This window comes from Lotus japonicus, chromosome 5 (genome assembly GCF_012489685.1).
Source record: "Lotus japonicus ecotype B-129 chromosome 5, LjGifu_v1.2".
Taxonomy (NCBI): domain Eukaryota; kingdom Viridiplantae; phylum Streptophyta; class Magnoliopsida; order Fabales; family Fabaceae; genus Lotus; species Lotus japonicus.
Window position 1 is genome coordinate 3,530,547 of NC_080045.1, and position 22,498 is coordinate 3,553,044.

The 22,498-nt window shown below is 35.4% G+C and overlaps 2 protein-coding genes across 3 annotated transcripts; one reads left to right on the forward strand and one right to left on the reverse strand.

Moving 5' to 3' along the window:
- Positions 1-3,495: 3,495 nt before the first annotated feature.
- Positions 3,496-7,785, forward strand: LOC130718891 (deSI-like protein At4g17486). 2 transcript variants are annotated; one of them, XM_057569523.1, is made up of 4 exons: positions 3,496-3,652; positions 5,038-5,278; positions 6,294-6,581; positions 7,343-7,785. In XM_057569523.1, the coding sequence occupies exons 2-4, from the start codon at positions 5,068-5,070 to the stop codon at positions 7,597-7,599; spliced, it is 756 nt and encodes a 251-aa protein (XP_057425506.1). In that variant the 5' UTR covers positions 3,496-3,652; positions 5,038-5,067; the 3' UTR covers positions 7,600-7,785. The 2 variants fall into 2 exon arrangements, with proteins under 2 accessions (XP_057425506.1, XP_057425507.1); XM_057569524.1 differs by having other exon boundaries at positions 3,511-3,742.
- A 961-nt stretch (positions 7,786-8,746) lies between these two features.
- LOC130720669 (lysophospholipid acyltransferase LPEAT1-like) lies at positions 8,747-14,307 on the reverse strand. Its single transcript, XM_057571345.1, has 9 exons — positions 13,670-14,307; positions 13,148-13,264; positions 12,967-13,004; positions 12,714-12,778; positions 12,133-12,201; positions 11,109-11,242; positions 10,374-10,514; positions 10,211-10,274; positions 8,747-9,248 (listed from the first exon to the last, which is right to left on the reverse strand). Exons 1-9 carry the CDS (start codon positions 14,156-14,158, stop codon positions 9,229-9,231), a joined length of 1,137 nt encoding a protein of 378 aa, XP_057427328.1. The 5' UTR covers positions 14,159-14,307; the 3' UTR covers positions 8,747-9,228.
- Positions 14,308-22,498: the final 8,191 nt, after the last annotated feature.

Below are 22,498 nucleotides of genomic sequence, written 5' to 3' on the forward strand. Positions count from 1 at the left end.
TCAACGAAAGTAAAATGGCGACATATCACGGAACATGAAAATGACGCCATATTGACGAAACAACGAAATGGCGATGAAGGCATAAGCACGAATACGGCAACATGCCCACGATCGCAAGGAATGACGGTATGCACATCAAAGGGCTATAAAGCAAGCGCATTAAAGACATTTCGACTCAAGGAACCTGAGCCTCATGTCTTGGGGGCATGTGGACTGGGCGGGACATAAAAGATGCTTATGCTCGCCCAAAATGAGCAACCAGATGAACAAAAGCAGCCTTGGCGGGATTCACGGAACAACACCGAATCCCGCCCTTCCTTTAGGTAGGCCCACACGCCAGCTGGAAGATTCCTTTAGGTTTGTCTTATATGTATAAAGGCTTGGGCCCCGGTTGTCAGGCCCAAGTACAGCGAAAGTCCACATCATGATCATTCCCTCTATAAAAGGAGAGGTCAACACCTTGTAAAAAGTACCTTTTGAACATTTAATGAGAATATTCCTTTCATGATATTTTTACTCTGCTAGGGTTTACTTTCTGTCAGTTTCTTACGTCAGATCTCCCTAAGTACAGAACACCAAGTATACTTAGCTTCATCATTGTTTTTTGGAGAGAAATTTCTTGATTATGTCTTGGAGGTGGCCTAAGCCTTGATTATGTCTTTGGAGGTGGTATGGACGTATGGTACCGTCCATTGACACATGCATGAGATGTATACTTCAAAGCTTATTGGAATCATCATTTAACTTCCAATGTAGTTTCTATAGCAAGTATTATTTTTTTTTCCTTATATTTTCTTGTTTTGGGCCTGTAGATTGACTTATATAAGACTTAGTACTTTTGTTTGCATTTTGATTTGAACTTGTATATGAGTCTACATAATTTAAGATTGGGCTTGGGGTATGTATTCCAGCCCACTAGGGTTTTAGGATGGTCCAATTACAGGATTATAGCATATTGAGCCAAATTGAGCCTATTGATATACTTAGGCATCCACTCTTTAGGCGTCACGCTATTAATTTCTTCCCCTGTTGGTTCCTTCATCCACTAGCATGCGCAGATCCATGGCTTTTGAAGGTGGATCCACATCATCCATATTATGATTCTGATTCTAATACACTTGATTCTCTCATCGTGAAGTGCTTAATGGCTCGATTTGGATAGGTCAAGCAAATTGAATCATTGGATGAGTCATGAACTATTCTAAGCTCGTATGGTGCCTCAACCGCAGAATAAAAAACGTTCATTTTTTAAGTGTTGAGAATGATTTTACAATTTTAACATGCATAGTAATTGTATAAAACATAATTCAATGTTACATCTTATTCCATGGAATGAAACTCTCTTTTTTACCCTTAATTTATTTGATCTATCTATCAATATCAAAGAGTACATTTTTTGGTCCAATTTTATCTGTATGGGAACCATTGTCGTTGGTTACAGCCACACCAGGTCCTACTATTGCTGTTGTTTAAGTTTTTCACCTTGAACAATGTAAACAATGTAATGTCCTCACCCCCCACGTGCTCTCACTGACCATTGGCCTTTCTGGCAAGTGGCAACAGCAGCAGCAGGCTTGCCTTTGGGATTTGGGACCCCTCCTCAGTCTTTTCTCCTCGTAACTCAATTTGTTTCTTTCTGAATTGAAAAATTGTCTAGCAATGTATACGGTGATTCTATGAATGAACCAGCCAAGTGGTCCATTTAACTTGAATTATTTTTTTCTTGTTCTTAGCACTCCATTTGCATTATTATAGGATGAGTTTGATTGTTGAGTCCATGCATGCATATATGCACAACTTGTATTAATTAATCAAATCATTGTAGACTTTTAGTTCAGTTGACTGCTCTGCCACAAATGATGCCGACGAATTTACTCACCGAGTAATTCATAGATTTTGTGTGTGTTAAGTGTTAACTAGTGTATTTCCAGTTTTCCACATCTATATTTATCAATTGTGAAACTTTTATCTCGACAGATAAGCAAAAAATGTTTTTGCAATTATCTCATACATACAGAGTACATCAACCGTATTTTGTAAAGATTCAATATGGCCAAGCCAAGCTAATTGTCATACCATTGCTAGTCATTTTCGCCTAACTAAAGAACAACCCGTAGGATGGAGGAGTAAGAAACTTCATTGGCTAAGATTCCAAATGCTTCGACCATCGGAAGTTTGATGTATGCAATGGCTTGTACTAGGCCAACCATTGACCATGTAGTGGGAGTTGTAAGCAGGTTTATAAAAAATTCACGAAAAACTCATTGAGAAGCAACCAGAGAGATTTTGAAGTATTTATGAGACATAATAAAGAAGTGTATGTACTTTAAAAAAGAAGAATAAAAAGTACACAACTACGTAGAAGCACACTTAGAATAAGTACCACAAGTTACATTTTCATTGGTACTACAACTCTCTTAGTTGGATATCGCGGTTACAGAAGACTATTGTATTGTGAAGGTGTGAATGTATATTGAAATTAGTCTTCAAAGTGGAAGATTGTTGAAAAGTCAAAGAAAATGACAACCAATGCGTGGCCAATGTTTTTTTTTAACCTTCTCAACACTTTCATATCAAATCAAAATTTAGTAAATTTAATTATCTTTTCAGTTAGTTATTTAAATCAAAATATTTGTAATACCCTTAATTTTATTTCAATCAAAGCTAATTTTTTACTTCTATTAATTAAAATTTTATCTCATTGTGATTTTTTACGGTGTATCTAAACATATATAAAGTATGAGTATGAGTGTAATTAAACCTAATAAAAATGTGAAGTAATTTTTTCCCAATACATCATGATATAAAAAGGTTGCATAGTCAACTGTCGAATCTGGATTTTTCATTGTCTTTGTGGTGTTGTTATTTACCATCTTAAAGAGGGATACTCTTTTTCCTTTACTAGATTTTCCCAAGAAAATTTTCCCTAGTAAGATTTTAATGAGGTCTCTTCCTATAATCTCTCTTCCTTGGAGGGGTTGGTGGTGGGTTAGTAAATGGTTCTTTACCATTTTATCAATAGGCTTAAGTCTTAATGTATCTACTCTATGCTCTTTCTCTTTTTGTATTGGGTTGAAGTACCCCTTGTACTTCGCTTCAATATAATTTTTCTATTGCCTATCAAAAAAAAATCACAATTCAATGTTTCTTCCCTATTATTTCCACTTATCCTTTTTTTTCTATCACGGATAATATATTATATTTCTTATTTATCACTCTTATTTTCATATCGTACACTTGATGTGTGAATGAATATTTATTAAAAAAAAAGCTCTTATAGGTTAAGAATTGATTGAGAAAATTGAAATTTTACCCATGTTTTTAAATAAGTATAGAAAAAATATTATATTAAAAAACACACATGTACAGAGACAGTTCTGAAATTTTCAGTCCCATTTCTTTCACACATGTGAGATAGTAAAAAACAGTTTTTTTTTTTTTTGTGTGTGTTAATATTTGACAAATGGATTAGAGAGTTGAGTTGCTAGTTGCTACTAAACTAAAAACACATTTTGTTTGTTCTGTCTAGTGTCTACTTCACTCACTCCTCACTCTCTATTCAGCTGGGACTGTGAGTGTGAGCTTTCACTTCATTGCTTTTTGGAACTTTGTCATTCTCTCTCTAATGGCGGCTCTCTTCCAATCTGTGATTGTAAGTTCTCTTCCTCTTTCATTCATTCATTCACTCATTCTTCTCAGTTGGGGTTGTAACAATATGTAACACTTGCTTCTTGCTTTTGAGGTCACTTCTCTCTCTCTCTCTCTCTCTCTCTCTCTCTCTCTCTCTCTCTCTCTCTCTCTGCTTCTGCATTAGCATTACCCGGTACTCTTTGAGATCATTCCTTTCTTTACCAAAGTACTAGCATTTTTCTCTCTTTTCTCTGAGATGTTTGTTGCATAGCACTCTTCTGTATGTAGATCTGAACTAAACTTAGAATATCTCTGCTGTGAGGCCTAACTGTTCATTTTTTCATGTTAATTTGGATAGTGCCCCCTCTGTTTCTAGTTCATGCCTGCTCAATTTTTCTGCTCTCAACAACTTTTCTGTGATCTGATACTTGTCCTGGTTTGCTCCTCATTTTGCATAATGTAGTTAAGGTCAAGATGCTATTTTGTGCTGAGAATTAAGAACCTATTTGGGTTTTTTTCACTCTGGAAATTATTTAGAAGATCTCTTATAAAATATTGGGAAAAAGGGAAAATTTCCCTCAGTGAATGTACCCTTGTCATTACCTCAGAAATTTGTTGGGATTCTTTTCCTTGCTATAGTTCAACAACCAGAGAGTTGCAATTTTAGTTCCACTTGCAACCTCTCTTTTTTCTTCCTGTAAAAAGCTAACTAGCCTCCAGTTGAGAGAGAGAGAGAGGGAGAGAGGGGGGGAGAGAGAGAGAGAGAGAGAGAGAGAGAATATCTTCATTGATTGTTAAGATTTGTTTTGGTGAAGTTAAATTGAATACTAAGTTTATTAACATGCTTGCAGGCCTTTGGATTCTATATCAATTTGTAAATTTCTTCTTGCACTTAAAAATAGTGCACTAATTGAAATCTGAAGGCATTTTTACTTGTATTTCCTTTATAATTACTCATAAGAAGCAAGTTGCTGCTGATAAATTTTTTCGAAAAAGTACTCCCTCCGTTCCTATTTAACTGTCCACTTTGAAGAATTTTTTTTGTTCCTATTTAACTGTCCACTTAGCATTTCAAGAGAGCATTAAATGATGTTTTTACATATAATGCCCTTAACAGAACAATAAATGAGGAGAGATAACACACTTTAAATGGTAAATTAGGAAAACAATCCTCACTTTTTCTAAAAATCAACAAAATTAATTACACCCTTAATATGTGTGCCTCCACCCAAAGTGGACAGTTAAATAGGAACGGAGGGAGTATGTTTTTAGAATTAAAAAATGTGCAACTTTATTGTCTTTAGAAAAGGAAGGAATTGCCAAGTCTTAGCAAAATACTTTCTATGCACAATTGAAGATGTGAACATAAGTAGATGATGCACTATCTTAAATGTTTGTGGAGTGCAGGTAGTATGTCAGTCTTCTCCCTAGGGAAAGATGAAATTGAAGTCTAAGAAAGGATGGAAATCTATTGTACCTCTTCATTTGAAAGGAAAGTCAGCGACTCGCTTTTCTTTATTTCGCAAAGTTAATTCAGCTAGCTATGGACCTGGCAAAACACCAGTTTATCTGAATGTGTATGACTTGACACCCATGAATGGTTATGTGCATTGGGCTGGTCTTGGTATATATCACTCTGGTGTAGAAGGTATTATTTAGGCTTCAATGTCTTAAATTTTGATCTTGCTCTGTCTCTTTATCCAGGCATATATGACTTGTAAGTTGTAACTACCGTGCTTTTTTCTCAAATGTAGTACTTCTAGACCGTGTGCTGGAGGAGCATAAATTATTTTCATTTAAATGTGAATTTCATCTTCCAGATAATGAGACAGCCTGGCTGGCAACCTAGGAGACCTAAATTTAAATCCTTGTATGTGATAGTGATATGCCTTCAGTTCAACCTTACCAAGTCTTGCTAGGTTATGCTGTGTCAAAATTATTTCATGACTAGAGAAGGATATTTTTCTTAAGTGGCTGATGAGTGGTGATTGATTGGATACTAAATTTGCCTAATGCTTATAATCGGTGGCAATATGATAAAAATATTTCTAAACATATGGTAATTTGGCAGATAATGGCTTTGCAATTGCATTTATAAGAATTTTCAAGTTATTTCTGAAATCACTAATATTTACATATGAACTTTGAAGTATTCTATGCATCAGTAATGCAAAGTTTAATAGTTCCCTATATATGTTGTTTTATATCTAACATAACATGTTGATTAGGTATTGTATGATTGTCAATCGTCCTTCTTCCTTCTCTAATATAGCAATGTCAGCATGCAGATTGTCTGATTGCTTTGCATCTTTTCTCATATAAATTTTTACACTGATAACTTGATGGTACTCTTGAGTGAAGAAACTGGAAAATGCTGCTGAGCACTGAAACACCAATTTGTAACTTCCATTAAGAATATTTGTTCCCATAGTTTCCTTGCTTCGATCTCTTCTTCTTTTCAAGTGCCCTAAATTTTCTCATCTAGAAATCCAAGGGATGTAATTGTTTTTCCTCCGTCATATGCAACTGTATACAGGATATAAATTAGGGACTTTATTTGTACTCAAGGTGGTTCCCGTATTCCGCATTAAGTTGCTGTTTGGATACCTCTTCTCTTTAAATGTAGCACTTCTATTCTGATGAACTTTACCTGTGTTTTACAGTTCATGGTGTAGAATACGCATTTGGAGCTCATGACTACGCAACAAGCGGTGTTTTTGAGGTTGAACCTCGGCAATGCCCAGGCTTCAAATTCAGGAAGTCAATATTCATTGGAACTACATCTTTGGATTCTGTTCAGGTTAGGGAGTTCATGGAACGCCAGTCAGCAAGCTACAATGGTGACACGTATCACTTGATTGTTAAGAACTGCAATCACTTCTGCAAAGACATCTGCTTCAAGCTGACAGGGAAATCAATTCCAAAGTGGGTTAATCGACTAGCCAGGCTAGGTATTTTCTCCACTACTTGTTTCATTAAGATGGTAGCTGCAATGTGCTTGATTAGAACAAATGGGGGATTGAAAGGTTTTATTCAACCTCACTTGTGTTTGGAAGAATTATTTTAGGGGAAGAAATTAACTTTTTACAAGCTTGCCCAAAAAAAAAATCTTTTTACAATTGACCCTCCAAAATCTCATGTTTAGGAGATCTCTAAGTTCATTCCCTTCCTGCCCCTTGCAACTGCTTCTAACCTTATGTTGTCATATATGATTGCTTGTTTTATTTGTATATCTTCATTTCATTATTCTGAAAAATAAAAGCTAACATTTCATGGATATTAGACAGGTTAGAGACATAACACTACATATGAGCTCTGTTCTATGTTTGTGGCGTATTAAAAATAGGACAGAACAAGATAAATTTTGTTTTCACTAAAACAGGTGGACTCCGAGAAATAAAACAAAAGAGACTGTCTCATTTTGTGCTGTCTGGGGCAGCCGCTTTCTTATGTAGCCTTTGGTTCAGTTTTCTTAGCTTAAAAATTACTATAATGCTATCCTCTCTGTGCATGGTTGGAAATCTTTCTACAACTGACTCTAAAATCAATTTTAGGGAGAAGCAATTGTAAGTAGCTTTTGGATTTCATTCTGAGAAAAGAGAAGTTGATCCAAACATACCACTAGATATGATGTATACTATTGTTTTATGGCGAAACCTAGTACCACGCATGCATACCCAACATCATCATCAATGTTGATACATTGTGGCAGGTTCAATTTGCAACTGCATTCTTCCTGAAGCACTGAAAATTTCTGCTGTGGGACATGATCCTGATTGTCAGCCTCGTGATAGTGAAAAGAGAAGGCTTCGAAACTCCTTCAATTCCCTGTCCTCGATCTCCATGCGTCAAAAGCAACTGTCTAAATCTTCACTATTTCTGCAGTCGCCACTAAGAGGGTGCTTGTCGTCATCCTGGCCCTCGTGGGAGTTGAGGAAGTCCATTAATCGCTCCTTGAAAGAAAGGTAACTGTTCAAAATGTAGGAAGGAAATGCATGTATGGTTGTATTCCTACGACTTTTGCTGTCTGTCTTTTGTAAGTAGATTTTAGGTTGTCACATAACTTGTTCACTTTCAAATACATTTTCTGTTGTCCTTGGCTGTTAAGTTTATCCCTTTCTTATTGAATGTGGCGCAACGTTTGCCTTCGTCTCATTGATATGGCTTATTGTGCTGTCAATCAAGATGATCCTTCCTGAGCTATGCTGGAGAAAGCTAAGAGAATTGTCAGGTTGAGTTGAGTTTAACTGAAATCTATACATGCTAAGGCTTTATTTTTTGTCAAGGTTACTTAGATTAACATTCAAACGGTTGCCGAGCAGCACTTACAACTTATATCACGTGAGAATAAAACCACATAGTGATTCTACAATACAAGATAATAAATTAAGAAGGTGATACAAGTAGCTAACACACTAAAAGTCATACCGAGCCCCTAATATCCAAGATTCAACAACATAACAAGCTGACTTCTGAGCTTGACACTGGAAGAACTCAATCGGCAACATTGAGGGCGAGATGGTGGTGGCAGTGGCTTAGATGGGAGCAGTTGAACTTGGAAATAATACGCATTTGCATGGCACAGAGATCAGCATCCAAAGTCAAATTCTATGAAGGCCATAATTATGCCTGCTGAAAGTCACGATTTTGTTGATAAGATGATCTATATTTTGATGCATACAAGGCCGATAAGTTAAGAAAATGCATAACATAATCGTTTTTAATTATAAAAATGCTATTTTATTTTTACTTCTTAATTTCTCCGTTTCTATTACTAGAATTGAATACTTGACATCAGAGAAGTGTGTTATAAGTTATAACAACTAGCATGCGGGCCAATATTACCAGTCTTTACTTCTTATTTTGAAATGATTATATTGAAAACAATGAGAAAAAAAATCACTGCTTTATTATAGAAATCCTTAAATGTAGGAAATAAAATGACATTTTCATAGCTAAAGATAAAATAAAAACAAAAATAATTTTATACCTCTAAATCGACACTTAATTTTTCAATTAAAATATATCTATTTCTGTACTATTTTACAATTCAGTGTACAAAATGAGTGCATTTTTTACAATAAAGCTCTGGTCAAATGTATGTCAAGGAGATTCATTACAAAAAAACTGGATTAAATAGTAAAAGTCATGAAATCAAATCAACCAATTTACAAATTTACGCGCTTCTCTGCGCCATTCCTAAATAGTTGAACTCCTACCTTCATAAAGCTTCAGCAATTAGATTACAGGGTTACAATTTACAAACTTGCAGGTTGCAGACTAAATCTGCTCAACCATTACCAATGAATAAAATAATCAGAAGTCGCAATGACATTCTAAACCTCCAATTGGAGAGGATCCTCCCCCTGAACCTCAACAAATTGATCAGCCAAAAAATAGTACCAGAAGGTGTCTGCTCTGATCCTCACTCATACTTCAGAAGTAGAACCTATTAGAAATGCGCTAATGTGGAAGTGGAACCTTAACAGGATCCATGACATATACATTTTCAAATATTAATCCTGCACCGCACAGGATTTCCTATATTTACTTGTCCCTTCCTTATATACAATGAATACACAGACCACGTATGCTGAACTAGCATTGGGATGACAAACCTGCAGAAACATGAAACAAATTATTCAGATCCAAGTTTACAAGGCCCTTCTAAAATGAGTTTAGGATATTAATCACATATGTCCCTTCAATTGGTGCTACTTCCATGAGTTTAATTTCTAATATAAGTGCATGTTTTGAGGTTGTTCTGGAATTGATTCTAAAGGCAGAATCAAGACTCTCAGCTTCTGCGTTTCAGAAATGATTCTGAGGAAAACAAAAACCGATTCAAATATGCTATAAATCAATGAGTTTACTTTTAACAGGCACCTTGTTTTTCTCCTCTGTTAAATATTGATGGGAAAATTAAAGATTGATGGGAACAAAGGAATTTTGGGTTAAAAGTTACCAGACTTCATAAAAATTATACAAATTTTTATTATACAAATTTTTATTATGAACTTACAAGAGTAATCCCATGCTAACCTAGGAAGGTAGGACCAAATCAAACTTCCTTATCACAATCAGGACTATAACACACAATAACCTATACCTCTTATTTGCGTGCTTGAATGATAGTTAACCAGCAATTAACTAAAACTCATTATTGACATTAATTAGAAGATATTAGCATAATAGCATATGTAAGCAGTATTAGAGAACATGAGTACACAGTACTCATGTGCACTCGGTTGTATTAGATCGGCACATAAGAGGCAGTTAGTTTGAAAGCAGACTGTTAGTGACAGCTGAATATTGGTAATAGCTTGCTGTGTAAGCTACCTCATAAGCTCTATATAAAGAAGAGCTTAGTTTACAATTCTGTGAATGGAAAATACAGATTACTATCATTTCTGATTTCTCTCTCTCTATGAGTTCTTTCACTTTAACAAGCAGATACAATAGTGTCAAACTATGTCAAAAACACCACTGAAACTACATAACATTCGAAACTCAACTAAGACCGAGACCATGAAAAATAAATTGTCTTTGTAATGCAAAACACTAGGCAGGGTATTATTACCATTAAGAGTAGCGTGATATATTCGTTTTTCAGCTAGCCCAATATCTGAAAGTATGAAATTACCCTGCAAACGAAACATATTAACAAAATATATTAACAATGTCTATCTCACACATATAAATAAAGATTGATTCCATCTACAGTTATAAAGGGAGTTACATACCTCACTGGCCATCAACCTTCTAACATTGTTAGCATATACTTTAGCAGACGCCTTCTCCTGCTGTGAGGGATAATAAGTAGGTAACTGTATCACCTCCATATAATTTACAAATTGACATAGAAGAAAAATTACATGGCGTACCTGTCGACAACATATATGCATATTAAAATTTCAACCAAAAAAGTTGCTAAGAGATATGCTGATCTTTCAAAATTAAATTATAAACAAGATTCAATGAAAGAACATTTATTAGCTCAGTATTAGAAATGTGCAGATAATATGAAAAAAAATATGATAGCAAACAAGAGCCATTTGTCTCTCCTAGACGTTTAGCATTGCATACTTGTGAGTTTGAACAACATAAGCGTGTCTCTACGAGCCTGAATGAAAGAATGACATTTTAAATATACACAAGTAGAAAGCAAATAATTTAGCTGACTCTTCATCTGCACTACTGACTGACCATTCTCGGTCCCCCATAAGAATCCCGAGGGTAAGTTTACCTATTCACCTGCTCCCTCGCAATCTATAAGCACGAGATCAAACTCCAATCGTTTAAGAAGTAGATAATTTTTAACATCCGAGGCACAACTCTAGATTATAAATATAATAATATAATAACATATTAACTAAATACCAACAGAGAGCTGCTTGGATGTTTGGTACTGAAATACTAGCTTTCATTATCAAAATCCAGAAAAACACAGGAAACTCTAATGCTATGCAAATGCTTACCCCGGATATGGAATCCCAGGCAGGGCTAAATCTCTGGTAATGGTAATTTAAAATTACAGGAAGTACCGGTGCAGTTGCCAAAAAACCACCAGTCTTGAATGGAAGGAGAAATTCTCCATTTGTGGTTGTACCTTCTGTAAATTATTAAAACTATTAAATTAGATTAGAAGAACATAAATATGCATGAATAACTAAGATAATCCAGATCAATTATGACAAATAACTGATAGATACTAGCTTTAATATATACAAGGAATACAATGAGCAAATGGGTAAATATTGACTAGAGTATGGCACGCATGTGCTCCCACATCCACCAAATACTTCGCCCACTAGCAAAACAGAGAATGTTAATCAAACCAAAAGAAATTGAAGGTATGGACCATAAAGATTTGAAGATAAAAAATAAGAGATGAAGTAGCTAAAAAACGAATTTAAAAAATGAAATTTTAGGTTGAAGAAAGAATATCAAAAGCATTTCCCCACTTAGTGAGGTCAACTACATGGATCAAATGAAGCTATAATATCCTATCAAAATCCATTCTAATTTCCACGTCTCCTGCTACCTCTAACTCTAACTATTGAACTATCACCCATCAGATATACCCTCCTATCTAGGACTTCCACATATCTTCTTAACACATGCCCAAACCATTCTAGTTGAGACTATACCATCTTATCCAAAGGAAACTAAATTATTGAAAAACCTAGCCATTTACTTTCAAAAGAAATTTGAAGTCGGAACAATAAATCAACATAAACTTCCGTCCATGGTCCTAGAATGAAAACATGGATGCAAAATTAATTTAATTCATGGGATAAACAAGGTGAAGCCCACAACTTTTAGGATAAGATTTGTGTGCAAATAAAAGATGGAGAAACATCTACATCTATCAATAAAAGAATGTGAAAGATACAAAATGAAAATATATCAAGCAAAAGTGACATGTATAATAATAATAAAATCAACAGAAAGAAGGTTTTTATCCCTCTTCCAAAAAAAGAAAAAGAAAAGGATGATAACCTGGAAATAACATCATCATCGGAGCAGACATATTTTGATGAGCTTCTCTAATTCTTTCAGTGACAACAGCTGCAGTTAGAAATATCACAGTTCAATTTTACCAGACATTTTACAGACATATATAGCTCACAGAAAGATTGGACAGTATCAAATTTAGTTTCAAATTGCAACACTAGACAGACATATCCACATTTAAACACAGCATTAAGATCCTAGTTTGACTGACTATTGTACATGAACATGCATAGTGGAAAGACAACTGGGGCACCCCTACACATGACAAATAGCTCTATATGAAGAAGCCAAAATGGAAATTCAAACACAACAGCAATCTAAGATGCACATATGCACTAAGCAAAAAAGTTTTAAGAATGGTCCAACTTTCTGAGAAATTTGTTTTCTTCAACATATTGAATTTCAAGATGCAAAAGCCCACAGGATTGGCATGCCACATAAAGACTAAAGAGAAGAACGGAGAACTACCCAGCAAGGGGAGAGGGGCAAAGACAGAACTTAACTCATTTAAATTGCACATATTTTCAGAATTTCAACAAAATGACACACACCAATAATCTATGCACCTGAAACACCCTTGAAGTCTGATGATTTCGATTCCCGTTGAACGTAGATACAACCAAGACACTTACTGCCACAAAACATTCCATAATATGTAAGTACTGGATTATGAATTGTCCTAGCTAGTTCTAAAGAAAAGATAATGTACATTTTAGCAGAATGTAGCATTCTTATTTCATAAACCATATATTGCTTAAAATTAAAAACTCGATCTGTCATGAGCTAGAGAAGAAGAAATCAATAAAAAAGACAACAGACCTGATGAGACCAACAAGCGGAAGTTTAGCCACTGATCTCTTCATCGATGAGATCCAAGATTGAAATAAATCATTTAAGAAAGAAAAAAAGCGTCAGTAACACAACCAAAGGTCAATAATAAAACATGTTTTTGAGATAATTTGATCAAGCATGGAAAAAAGCTAGTCACAACATCACAAACCTTGGCAACGAAACTCGGGAACGAGGAAGACATGTGATAAAAAATATCCAAGTAGGACACATGATTCGATATTATTACTCCCGGTCTTCCCATCGCTTCAGGCTGACCTTTGTTTTCCTTCGCACAATAAAACAGATGTAAGATAATATAAAATAAGTAAAATAAGTACAAGTAAAATCAAATACCAACACAGAAAACTCTTCATGCAGAACTCAATCAAACGATGCATCTAATAGCTGCTCAAACACATTCATTGATGGAGGACATAAAGAGAGCAGTTTCTCAATAGGTACATATGTAGCAAAATATGTACAGATATAGCAAATTACAATATATTCATCTTATTATCACAATATCACACTTCCAATGGAACATAACCTACACAATATTCAAATACAGGCACGCGTTAATCAAGCATATCACATTTTCAATTATTCTCGTTAAAAACTGACATGCAATCAGAATCTATATCAGAAACAAGAATGCAGAATGGTTTATTCTGAGTAATCGAACATGAAGCACCTCGGTGGTGGCATGAGTCTGAGGAATGCTATATGATTTGGAGATCCAATAGAACCCTAAAACGAAAAGCATGAGCCTGGAGAGCGCTCTCCCGCACTGCACAATCACGATCCTCCTCCACCCAACGAGGTGCGCGTAACCCTCCTGATCCTCTTCCTCCTCTCGATTAGGACCAGAGCACAATGTACAAACCCTGCAGATCAAGTAATACACCACCAATATAGCAGTCGCCGCAACCAACCTCACCGGAACCAGCGTCACGAGCGCCAGGCCAAGCAGCACCTTCTCCCTCGTCGGAAGCTTGCCGCGCCCCATGGCGCCGTACGCATCGCGCCGCACGAACGGCGCGAATTTGTTCTCGAGTTCGGTGATGGAGATGGTGGCGGCGGCGGAGGGGACGGAAACGGAGTTGAGGAGGGGGCGGTCATCGCGGGTCGGGTCGGGTTGTTTGGGCGGTTTTGCATTCAGGTCTTGGAGTTCGGACTCCATGCTTAAGAGGAGTTGGAACGTGAATCATGTGAAGAGTTTTTTTTCCATTGTTTGTTTGGTGAGAGAGAAAAAGGGAAGAAGGAAATTGAATAATTTTCCTACCCTCTGCAAATCGAAGATGATGATGAAGGATTCGTGTTCGCGCGTGGAAGGAAAATAATTTTACTTTTAATTTTTAATTGCTGTAGTTTATTTTATTTTTGAATGGCCCAGACTTTTTGTTCCAAATTCCAAACATATTTAAAATGAGCTCATATATTTCGGACTTTTCCTAGAGCAATGATAAGTTTGCAATCAATTTAAACTTCAGCACCATGAGTTAAGTTTTAACCGCCACAAATGTTAGGAGGGTTAAAATTGACGTTATTACCAGGTTTCCTTAAGGCCATCGACCTCCAAGATCGGCTTAGTAAGATCTATCTCCACGTAGATTGGTGCATACTTGCCATGTTGCATGTATGTAGTGTTCAAATCGACCCTAATGGGTGTTCCTACCATAGAGGTCAGCGTGAGTAAGATGTTTCTATCATAAAACTGAAAGGCCAACCCTAGGATTCGTATCCAAACCATGGTTGTCCTAATCTTTGAGTTTTTCGCAACAAAATCCGATGTCCAGGCTTGACGACTAAGTAATGATCATAGATAAGCCAAGGTGTTGATCAAACTTCAAAAGGAAGTACCATGATGCACGTCACGTATCCTTTTATCAACTTTCACATTGTCCTTAACTTCTCACAGAGGGCTCCATAATCAATATGCTTGCCCAATAGCTTCACCACTAGAGACATACCTTCCGAAGTTTGTAGATCTCTTTGTACGTATTTGGACCTACAAACTTTGGAAGGTATGTGTAGTGGTGAAGCTATTGGGCAAGCATATTGGTTATCCTGGTTCACCCAATATAAGGAGGCTACATCCAGTACTTGACAAACACTAAGATTTCCACTATCAAGTATCGAGGAATTCCTCCTTACAAGTATAGTCCATGACTCTTCAGGCATGAGTATTGTTTTTTTACTGGCTCTCCATGCATTTTTTAGCATTCTTTTGCAAATTCCTCTTCAGACATTGTTGAGTATTCTTAAGAAACTGCCTCTTTAGACATTGTTGAGTATTCTTTATCCTCTGCCTCTCCAGGTAAAATGAGTATTCTTTTCTTACTTCCTCTCCAAACATTGTTGAGTATTCTTGTACATGCCTCTTCAGGAATAACAAGTATTCTTTTCTCATGCCTCTCTAGTATTATTTTTCTACGCCTCTTCAGGAAATTGATATACAAATATTTATATTAGAGGCGTTGTTTATACAGACTTCAGAGATGCATACAAATGAACCTTAAAACACAATTCATTTCTAGTTGTATAGGATAGAGCTAATAAGATCTAAGTGCTCTCAATCCTCAATCTTCATGACTTGATAAAATTGTTGGATAAACGTTGTAGACTCCTGATCAAGATTGATAACTCCTAGGCAAGTGTACCTATTCATCAAGTAGTAATAAAATATCGAACTCAAGGATTGCGGTTGTCTAAATCAATTTAACCTATTAAATAACTAAAAAGACTAAGTAAAAAGATTTTGGGGGTGAATAATTGATGTAAAAGAACTTAATTTAAAGTTGCAAAGTTCAGCGAAAAGCAAGTACGTAGTATTGAGAGCAATCAAAAGGGGAAGTACCTGGGGTAGGATCAATTTCACTTATGTTCTTAATAGACTAATTAACTCATGAATTATCTAACTTATCTATGGTGCTTGCCTAAGTTTCTACGTGATAATCTCTTAACTACGCAGAACTTCCAATTAAACTGCTAACACTAATCTCTTAGTTCCTAGACGAATTCAATTGGAGAATTAAAGTACTTAGTTACTAGCCAACACAATTAGAAGTTACCCTTATCTCTAAGGCGTAGGAGTTCCTAATCAATTCCTCACCGGATCCCTATTTTCTACCGATTTCTCAATCGCATACAAAATAGCAAAGTTAATCTTCATGCATAAAGATTCATAGATAAAAGATGAGAAATTCATAAATAAAAATAGGATTCATGAGTCAAAAAGTAAATCAAAACATAAGGTCAAGAGAATCAAACCGAACACCCCAAGTACCTACGGAGGTTTAGCCAAGCATGGCTTCCATGATCAAATAAATTATTAAAATAAAAAGAGTTCTTCAAAAAGCTCAAAAAAGTGCTAGGGTTAACTCCAGGGAAGAACTTAAGAACGGCTGCTGCTCTCCAATCGTTCTGTACGTTTTTCCAATATATATTGCTTCTGTTGCTTTTCTTTCTTTTTCCGTCTTTTTCCAAACACAATCTGTATTTTTAAATTGAATCACGTGATATGCTTCAAATGGCCAAAATCTTGTCTTTTAGTGCTGCCACGTGTCGCCCTTCCACTGGTCCATGCTTTAAAGAATAAAATCAACTGCTTCGCGGACCAAAGTTGTATGGTGGACCTCTGGCACGATCACGACACGTGGAAGGGAATTAAGCTGCAGTCGTCCGATCCCTGCACGTGCATAACTTCAGTGGAACAGCAGCGCTGGATCAGCTCTAATATTCCTAATTTTAACATTAAATAAAAATCAGATAAAATATGATAAAATCCATAAATAAACAAACTAAATCCTAAAAAGATAAAATAAATCAAAATAAAACACTAAAAAAAATAATTCAAAATAAAACATATCAATTAAAAATAAATTAACTTAAATCCTAATAAATCTAAATAAAAATCATAAAAATATATAAAAATACTAAAAACCACATAAAAATAGTAAAATGCATGAAATAATCATGGAGTGACCTAAAATAACCAAAATATCCTAAATAATATATCAAAATGCATGAAATAAACTAGAAAAAATAGCTTAAACACCCGGGTCATCAAAGATCATTCTGCACTCTTGCTCTCCCAAGCATAGGCAATGATGATGTCGTTAACTCAGCTTAGTCTTGCTTCTCTCCATCTTCACTGTTGCTCCTTCTCTTGAGGTCTTTTGGATATTGCATAATCAGATCCTTAACTTCAAAGAGCTTCTTCCTCTTGAATTGATGAACAACTTCAAAGAGCTCCTCTTCCTCCTTCTTCTTCTTCCCTCCTTTTTTTCATTTCTCACTTCATTTTGAATTTGACTGGATGGTTCATTCTCTTTTCTTCTTTCTCTTCTTCTAATTCATTGTGATCGTTAAACCTCGATCATCTTTGGACAATCGTCGTCATCCTCTTTCTTAAACATGTCCCATTTATACTAAGTCTTTAATGTATGACCGTTATAAGGTGTGAGACTTACTGAGTGTATGTAGTGGACGTTAGAGAGTTGAATATAGTCGTTCTTGCCACAAGTACCTCATTTTGATTTGTGTTAGATGAAAGAATACTTTTGGTGGTGAGAGAAATGCTTTGAGAAAGTCTTCATCGTCCATGATAGTTGTATGATATACTTGGTTTCTTGAATTCAGCTGATCATGTTCAGGTTTAATTTGAAATAAGATAGTCTCTTGACCGCTAAAGCTAGCGCTTGATAAGACATTTCTCATTTTGGCTTTTTGGCTTATAGGCACTCATCATAGCTTTTGTGGAAGTGACAACTCTATACTTCTGATTTGTACTTTCGTCCAGCTCAACTAGTCACGTGTGAACAAACATAGTGTTTTGCTTTAGTTGCTTGTTTCTGGTTGTTTGCTTTAGTTGCTTTTCAAATGAACCATTCTTATGATTGCTTGAGTCGTTCATGGATTTTGATTCTTCTTGAGATAAAGTCATTTTGCATATGAGTGGAACTCAATCGATGACTTCTTGGATCATTGTAGTTGTGAGATGTTGAAACAATAGACGATTTAAATTGCGAGCAATGATCTCTTGGGCTAGAGGGATAGGATGTTCATTGTAGAGATGTTACCATGTTATCACACATGTTGAGTTTGTCTTGTGTGCTTCAGTTGATCAGACCATGAATGTGTAGACGACACCAAATCATAACACCGTTGAATTAACATTGTTTTATACACATTCCTTTGCAACATCCTTCTTCCTTCAACTTGCTTAGATTTAGGCATATAGTGATTATTTTATGCACAAATCATGACGCCTTAATAAATTCGACTTGACGCTTTCTTGTTGATGCATGAGATATATCATTTCCAGATGCACATGAATATTCTTTATTGTCTTCACAATATCTTCAGACGCTGATTGTTGTTTTGTAGGCTCTTGAAGTCTTTAGACAATGGTTGCAGACCGTAGCCTGTTCAATTTATATACGATGCTATAATTTAACCTTTGTTAAGTTGGCCTTGGGTGCTTCAGTTGACTTTGACTTTCTTCAGACTTTGACACTTTGTAATTTTAATGCTTCTTGCATACTCTTGTGTTTCTTCATTTTTCTTTGTAAATCTTCTATGAGAGCTTTGGTGCTTTGCCATCAAGCTTTGTCATAGTCTTCATTGCTTTGTCTTGATATTTTTTGTTTTGTCTTGACTCCATTGTTTTGTCATCATTAAAATATATTAAGACTAGGATGACTAGTAGTAGGGGAACAAGGATAACGCTATGAAAGAGATTAGAGAAACATACCAGGATGACTAGTAGTAGGGCGTTCGCATCATATTTGACCATCTAAGGCTGTGAAAGCCCCCTTTTCCCCAATTTCCCAATTTCTGTTAAGTGTTTATTTTCTAGTATTTTCCCTCTTTCTAAATATGTTTTTTTTTTATGAGTGTAGTATGAACTGGACATCATATTGTTATTGGTTGTGTTTAAAATGATTAAGAAAGCTTCCCTGTCCCCCATTTCCCAATTTCTGTTAAGTGTTTATTTTCTAGCATTTTCCCTCTTTCTAAATCTGTTTTTTTTATGGGTGTAGCATTATCATATTGTTATTGGGTGTATTAAAAATGATTAAGAAAGCTTCCCTTTGTCCTCCATTTCCCAATTTCTGTTAAGTGTTTATTTTCTAGTATTTTCCCTCTTTCTAAATCTGTTTTTTTTATGGGTGTAGCATGAACTGACTATCATATTGTTATTGGGTGTGTTAAAAATGATTAAGAAAGCTTCCATTTGTCCCTCATTTCCCAATTTTCATTAAGTGTTTATTTTCTAGCATTTTCCCTCTTTCTAAATATGTTTTTTTATGGGTGTAGCATGAACTGACAATCATATTGTTATTGGGTGTGTTAAAAATGATTAAGAAAACTTCCCTTTGTCCCCATTTCCCAATTTCGGTTAAGTGTTTATTTTCTAGCATTTTCCCTCATTCTAAATCTGTTTTTTTTATGGGGGAAGCATGAATTGGGCATCATATTGTTATTGGATGTGATTAAAATGATTAAGAAAGCTTCCATTTGTCCCTCATTTCCCAATTTATGTTAAGTGTTTATTTTCTAGCATTTTCTCTCTTTCTAAATCTGTTTTTCTCCTTTTCGATGGGTGTAGCATGAACTTGGCATCATATTGTTATTTGGTGTGTTAAAAATGATTAAGAAAACTTCTCATTTCTCTTTTTATGTTAAGTGTTTATTTTCTTGGTTTTTCCCTCTTTCTAAATCTGTTTTTTTCTCTTGTATCATGGTCTGTGCATCATATTGTTATTGAGTGTCTTAAAAGTGATTAAGAAAGCTTCCTTTGGTCCCCTATTCCGCGATTTTTGTTTTTATTTTCTTGGTTTTTCTCTCTTTCTAAATCTGTTTTTTTTTTCTCTTGTAGCATGGTCTGAGCATCGTATTGTTATTGGGTGTCTTAAAAGTGATTAAGAAAGCTTCCCTTGGTCTCATATTTCCCGATTTTTGTTGGGTTTATTTTCTTGGTTTTTCTTTCTTTCTAAATCTGTTTTTTTTCTCTTGTAGCGTGAACTGGGCATCATATTGTTATTGGTTGTGTTATAAGTGACTAGCATGAACTGGGCATCCATTTTGTATTTTTCGAATTAATAATCATGCATTTTTTCTTATTGCAGATGGCTCAGACGTTTTTGTTTGGGGAGGTTAAGCCTCATTGTTACCTTGTTCCCTTACTTAAGCAACTTCCTTCATCCCGTTACCGTTATGTGTGTGTTTGCACTAACGACGTAGGTTTGCTAATCGATAAGTGTGTCGCGAAGAATACGAAATTGCCTATAGTATTTGAGGTAGACCACTTCGTCAGCTCGAAGACATTTGATAATCTGCTGAAAGAGAGCATCATATCTTATGCAGAAAAGAGGGATGTGATGCACATAATTCGACGGACGTATACTTCGCATCCAATTAGGGTACTTTTTGTATTTTACTTTTTTTAATTCAGTAGAGTTCCCTCATTTTCCAATTTCTGTTAAGTGTTTATTTTCTAGTATTTTGTCTTTTTCTAAATATATATATATATATATATATATATATATATATATATTATAGGTGTAGTATGAACTGGGTATCATATTGTTATTGAGTGTGTTTAAAGTGATTAAGAAAGCTTCCATTTGTCCCCCATTTCCCAATTTTCTGTTAAGGGTTTATTTTCTAGCATTTTCCCCTTTTCTAAATCTGTTTTTTTATGGGTATAGCATGAACTGGGCATCATATTGTTATTGGGTGAGTTAAAAATGATTTAGAAAACTTCCATTTGTCCCCCATTTCCCAATTTTCGTTAAGTGTTTATTTTCTAGCATTTTTCCTCTTTCTAAATCTATTTTTTTATGAGTGTAGCATGAATTGGCCATCATATTGTTATTGGGTTTGTTAAAAATGATTCAGAAAACTTCTCTTTGTCCCCATTTCTCAATTTTCGTTAAGTATTTATTTTCTAGCATTTTCCCCCTTTCTAAATCTGTTTTTTTTTATGGGTGTAGCATGAACTGACCATCATATTGTTATTGGGTGTGTTAAAAATGATTCAGAAAACTTCTCTTTGTCCCCATTTCTCAATTTCTGTTAAGTGTTTATTTTCTACCATTTTCTCTCTTTCTTAATCTGTTTTTTCTCCTTTTCGAGGGGCGTAGCATGAACTTGGCATCATATTGTTATTTGGTGTGTTAAAAATGATTAAGAAAACTTCTCATTTCCCTATATCTGTTAAGTGTTTATTTTCTTGGTTTTTTCCTCTTTCTAAATCTGTTTTTTTTCTCTTGTATCATGGTCTGGGCATCATATTGTTATTGGGTGTCTTAAAAGTGATTAAGAAAGCTTCCTTTGGTCCCCTATTCCCCGATTTTTGTTGGGTTTATTTTCTTGGTTTTTTTCTCTTTCTAAATCTTTTTTTTTTCTCTTGTAGCGTGAACTGGGCATCATATTGTTATTGAGTGTCTTAACAGTGATTAAGAAAGCTTTCTTTGGTCCCCTATTCCCCGATTTTTGTTGGGTTTATTTTCTTGGTTTTTCTCTCTTTCTAAATCTGTTTTTTTTTTCTCTTGTAGCGTGAACTGGGCATCATATTGTTATTGAGTGTCTTAAAAGTGATTAAGAAAGCTTTCTTTGGTCCCCTGTTCCCCGATTTTTGTTGGGTTTATTTTCTTGGTTTTTCTCTCTTTCTAAATATGTTTTTTTTTCTCTTGTAGCGTGAATTGGGCATCATATTGTTATTGAGTGTCTTAAAAGTGATTAAGAAAGCTTTCTTTGGTCCCCTATTCCCCGATTTTTGTTGGGTTTATTTTCTTGGTTTTTCTCTCTTTCTAAATCTGTTTTTTTTTTCTCTTGTAGCGTGAACTTGGCATCATATTGTTATTGGGTGTGTTATAAGTGACTAGCATGAGCTGGGCATCCATTTTGTATTTTTCGAATTAAAAATCATGCATTTTTTCTTATTGTAGATGGCTCAGACGTTTTTGTTTAGGGAGGTTAAGCCTCATTGTTACCTTGTTCCCTTACTTGAGCATGACGGGAAAGGGGTTTATTCAGTTAACTCATCTTATTTGTTTTTGCAGGAACAAACTCTGGAGGAAGCAGACCCAGTATTCAAGCTGGTTTGGTCAGTACCTGTTCCCTGCAACGTCAGAGCATTTTCATGGAGGATGTTGAAAGACAGGATTCAGACACAAAATAATCTCTGTAGGCGTCGAGTGATCACGAATGAGGAAGGTGTCTTGTGTCCTTTGTGCGGGTTGGAAGAGGCGTCTACAACACATCTTTTCTACTTATGTCATGCCACAAATCCAATTTGGTACAAATGCTCTAATTGGCTAGAAGTTCTATCATCTCCGATGCCTTCTCCACGGGAACATTTGCTTCAATTCTCTTCCATTGGCATCACTAAAGCACAAAGAGTGGGAGAGTCTGTTATCTGGATGGCAATTGTGTGTACTATATGGCTACTTCGGAATAAAGTAATCTTCAATGGGGGCAGAATTTGACAGGAATCAAGCACTAGAGCTGG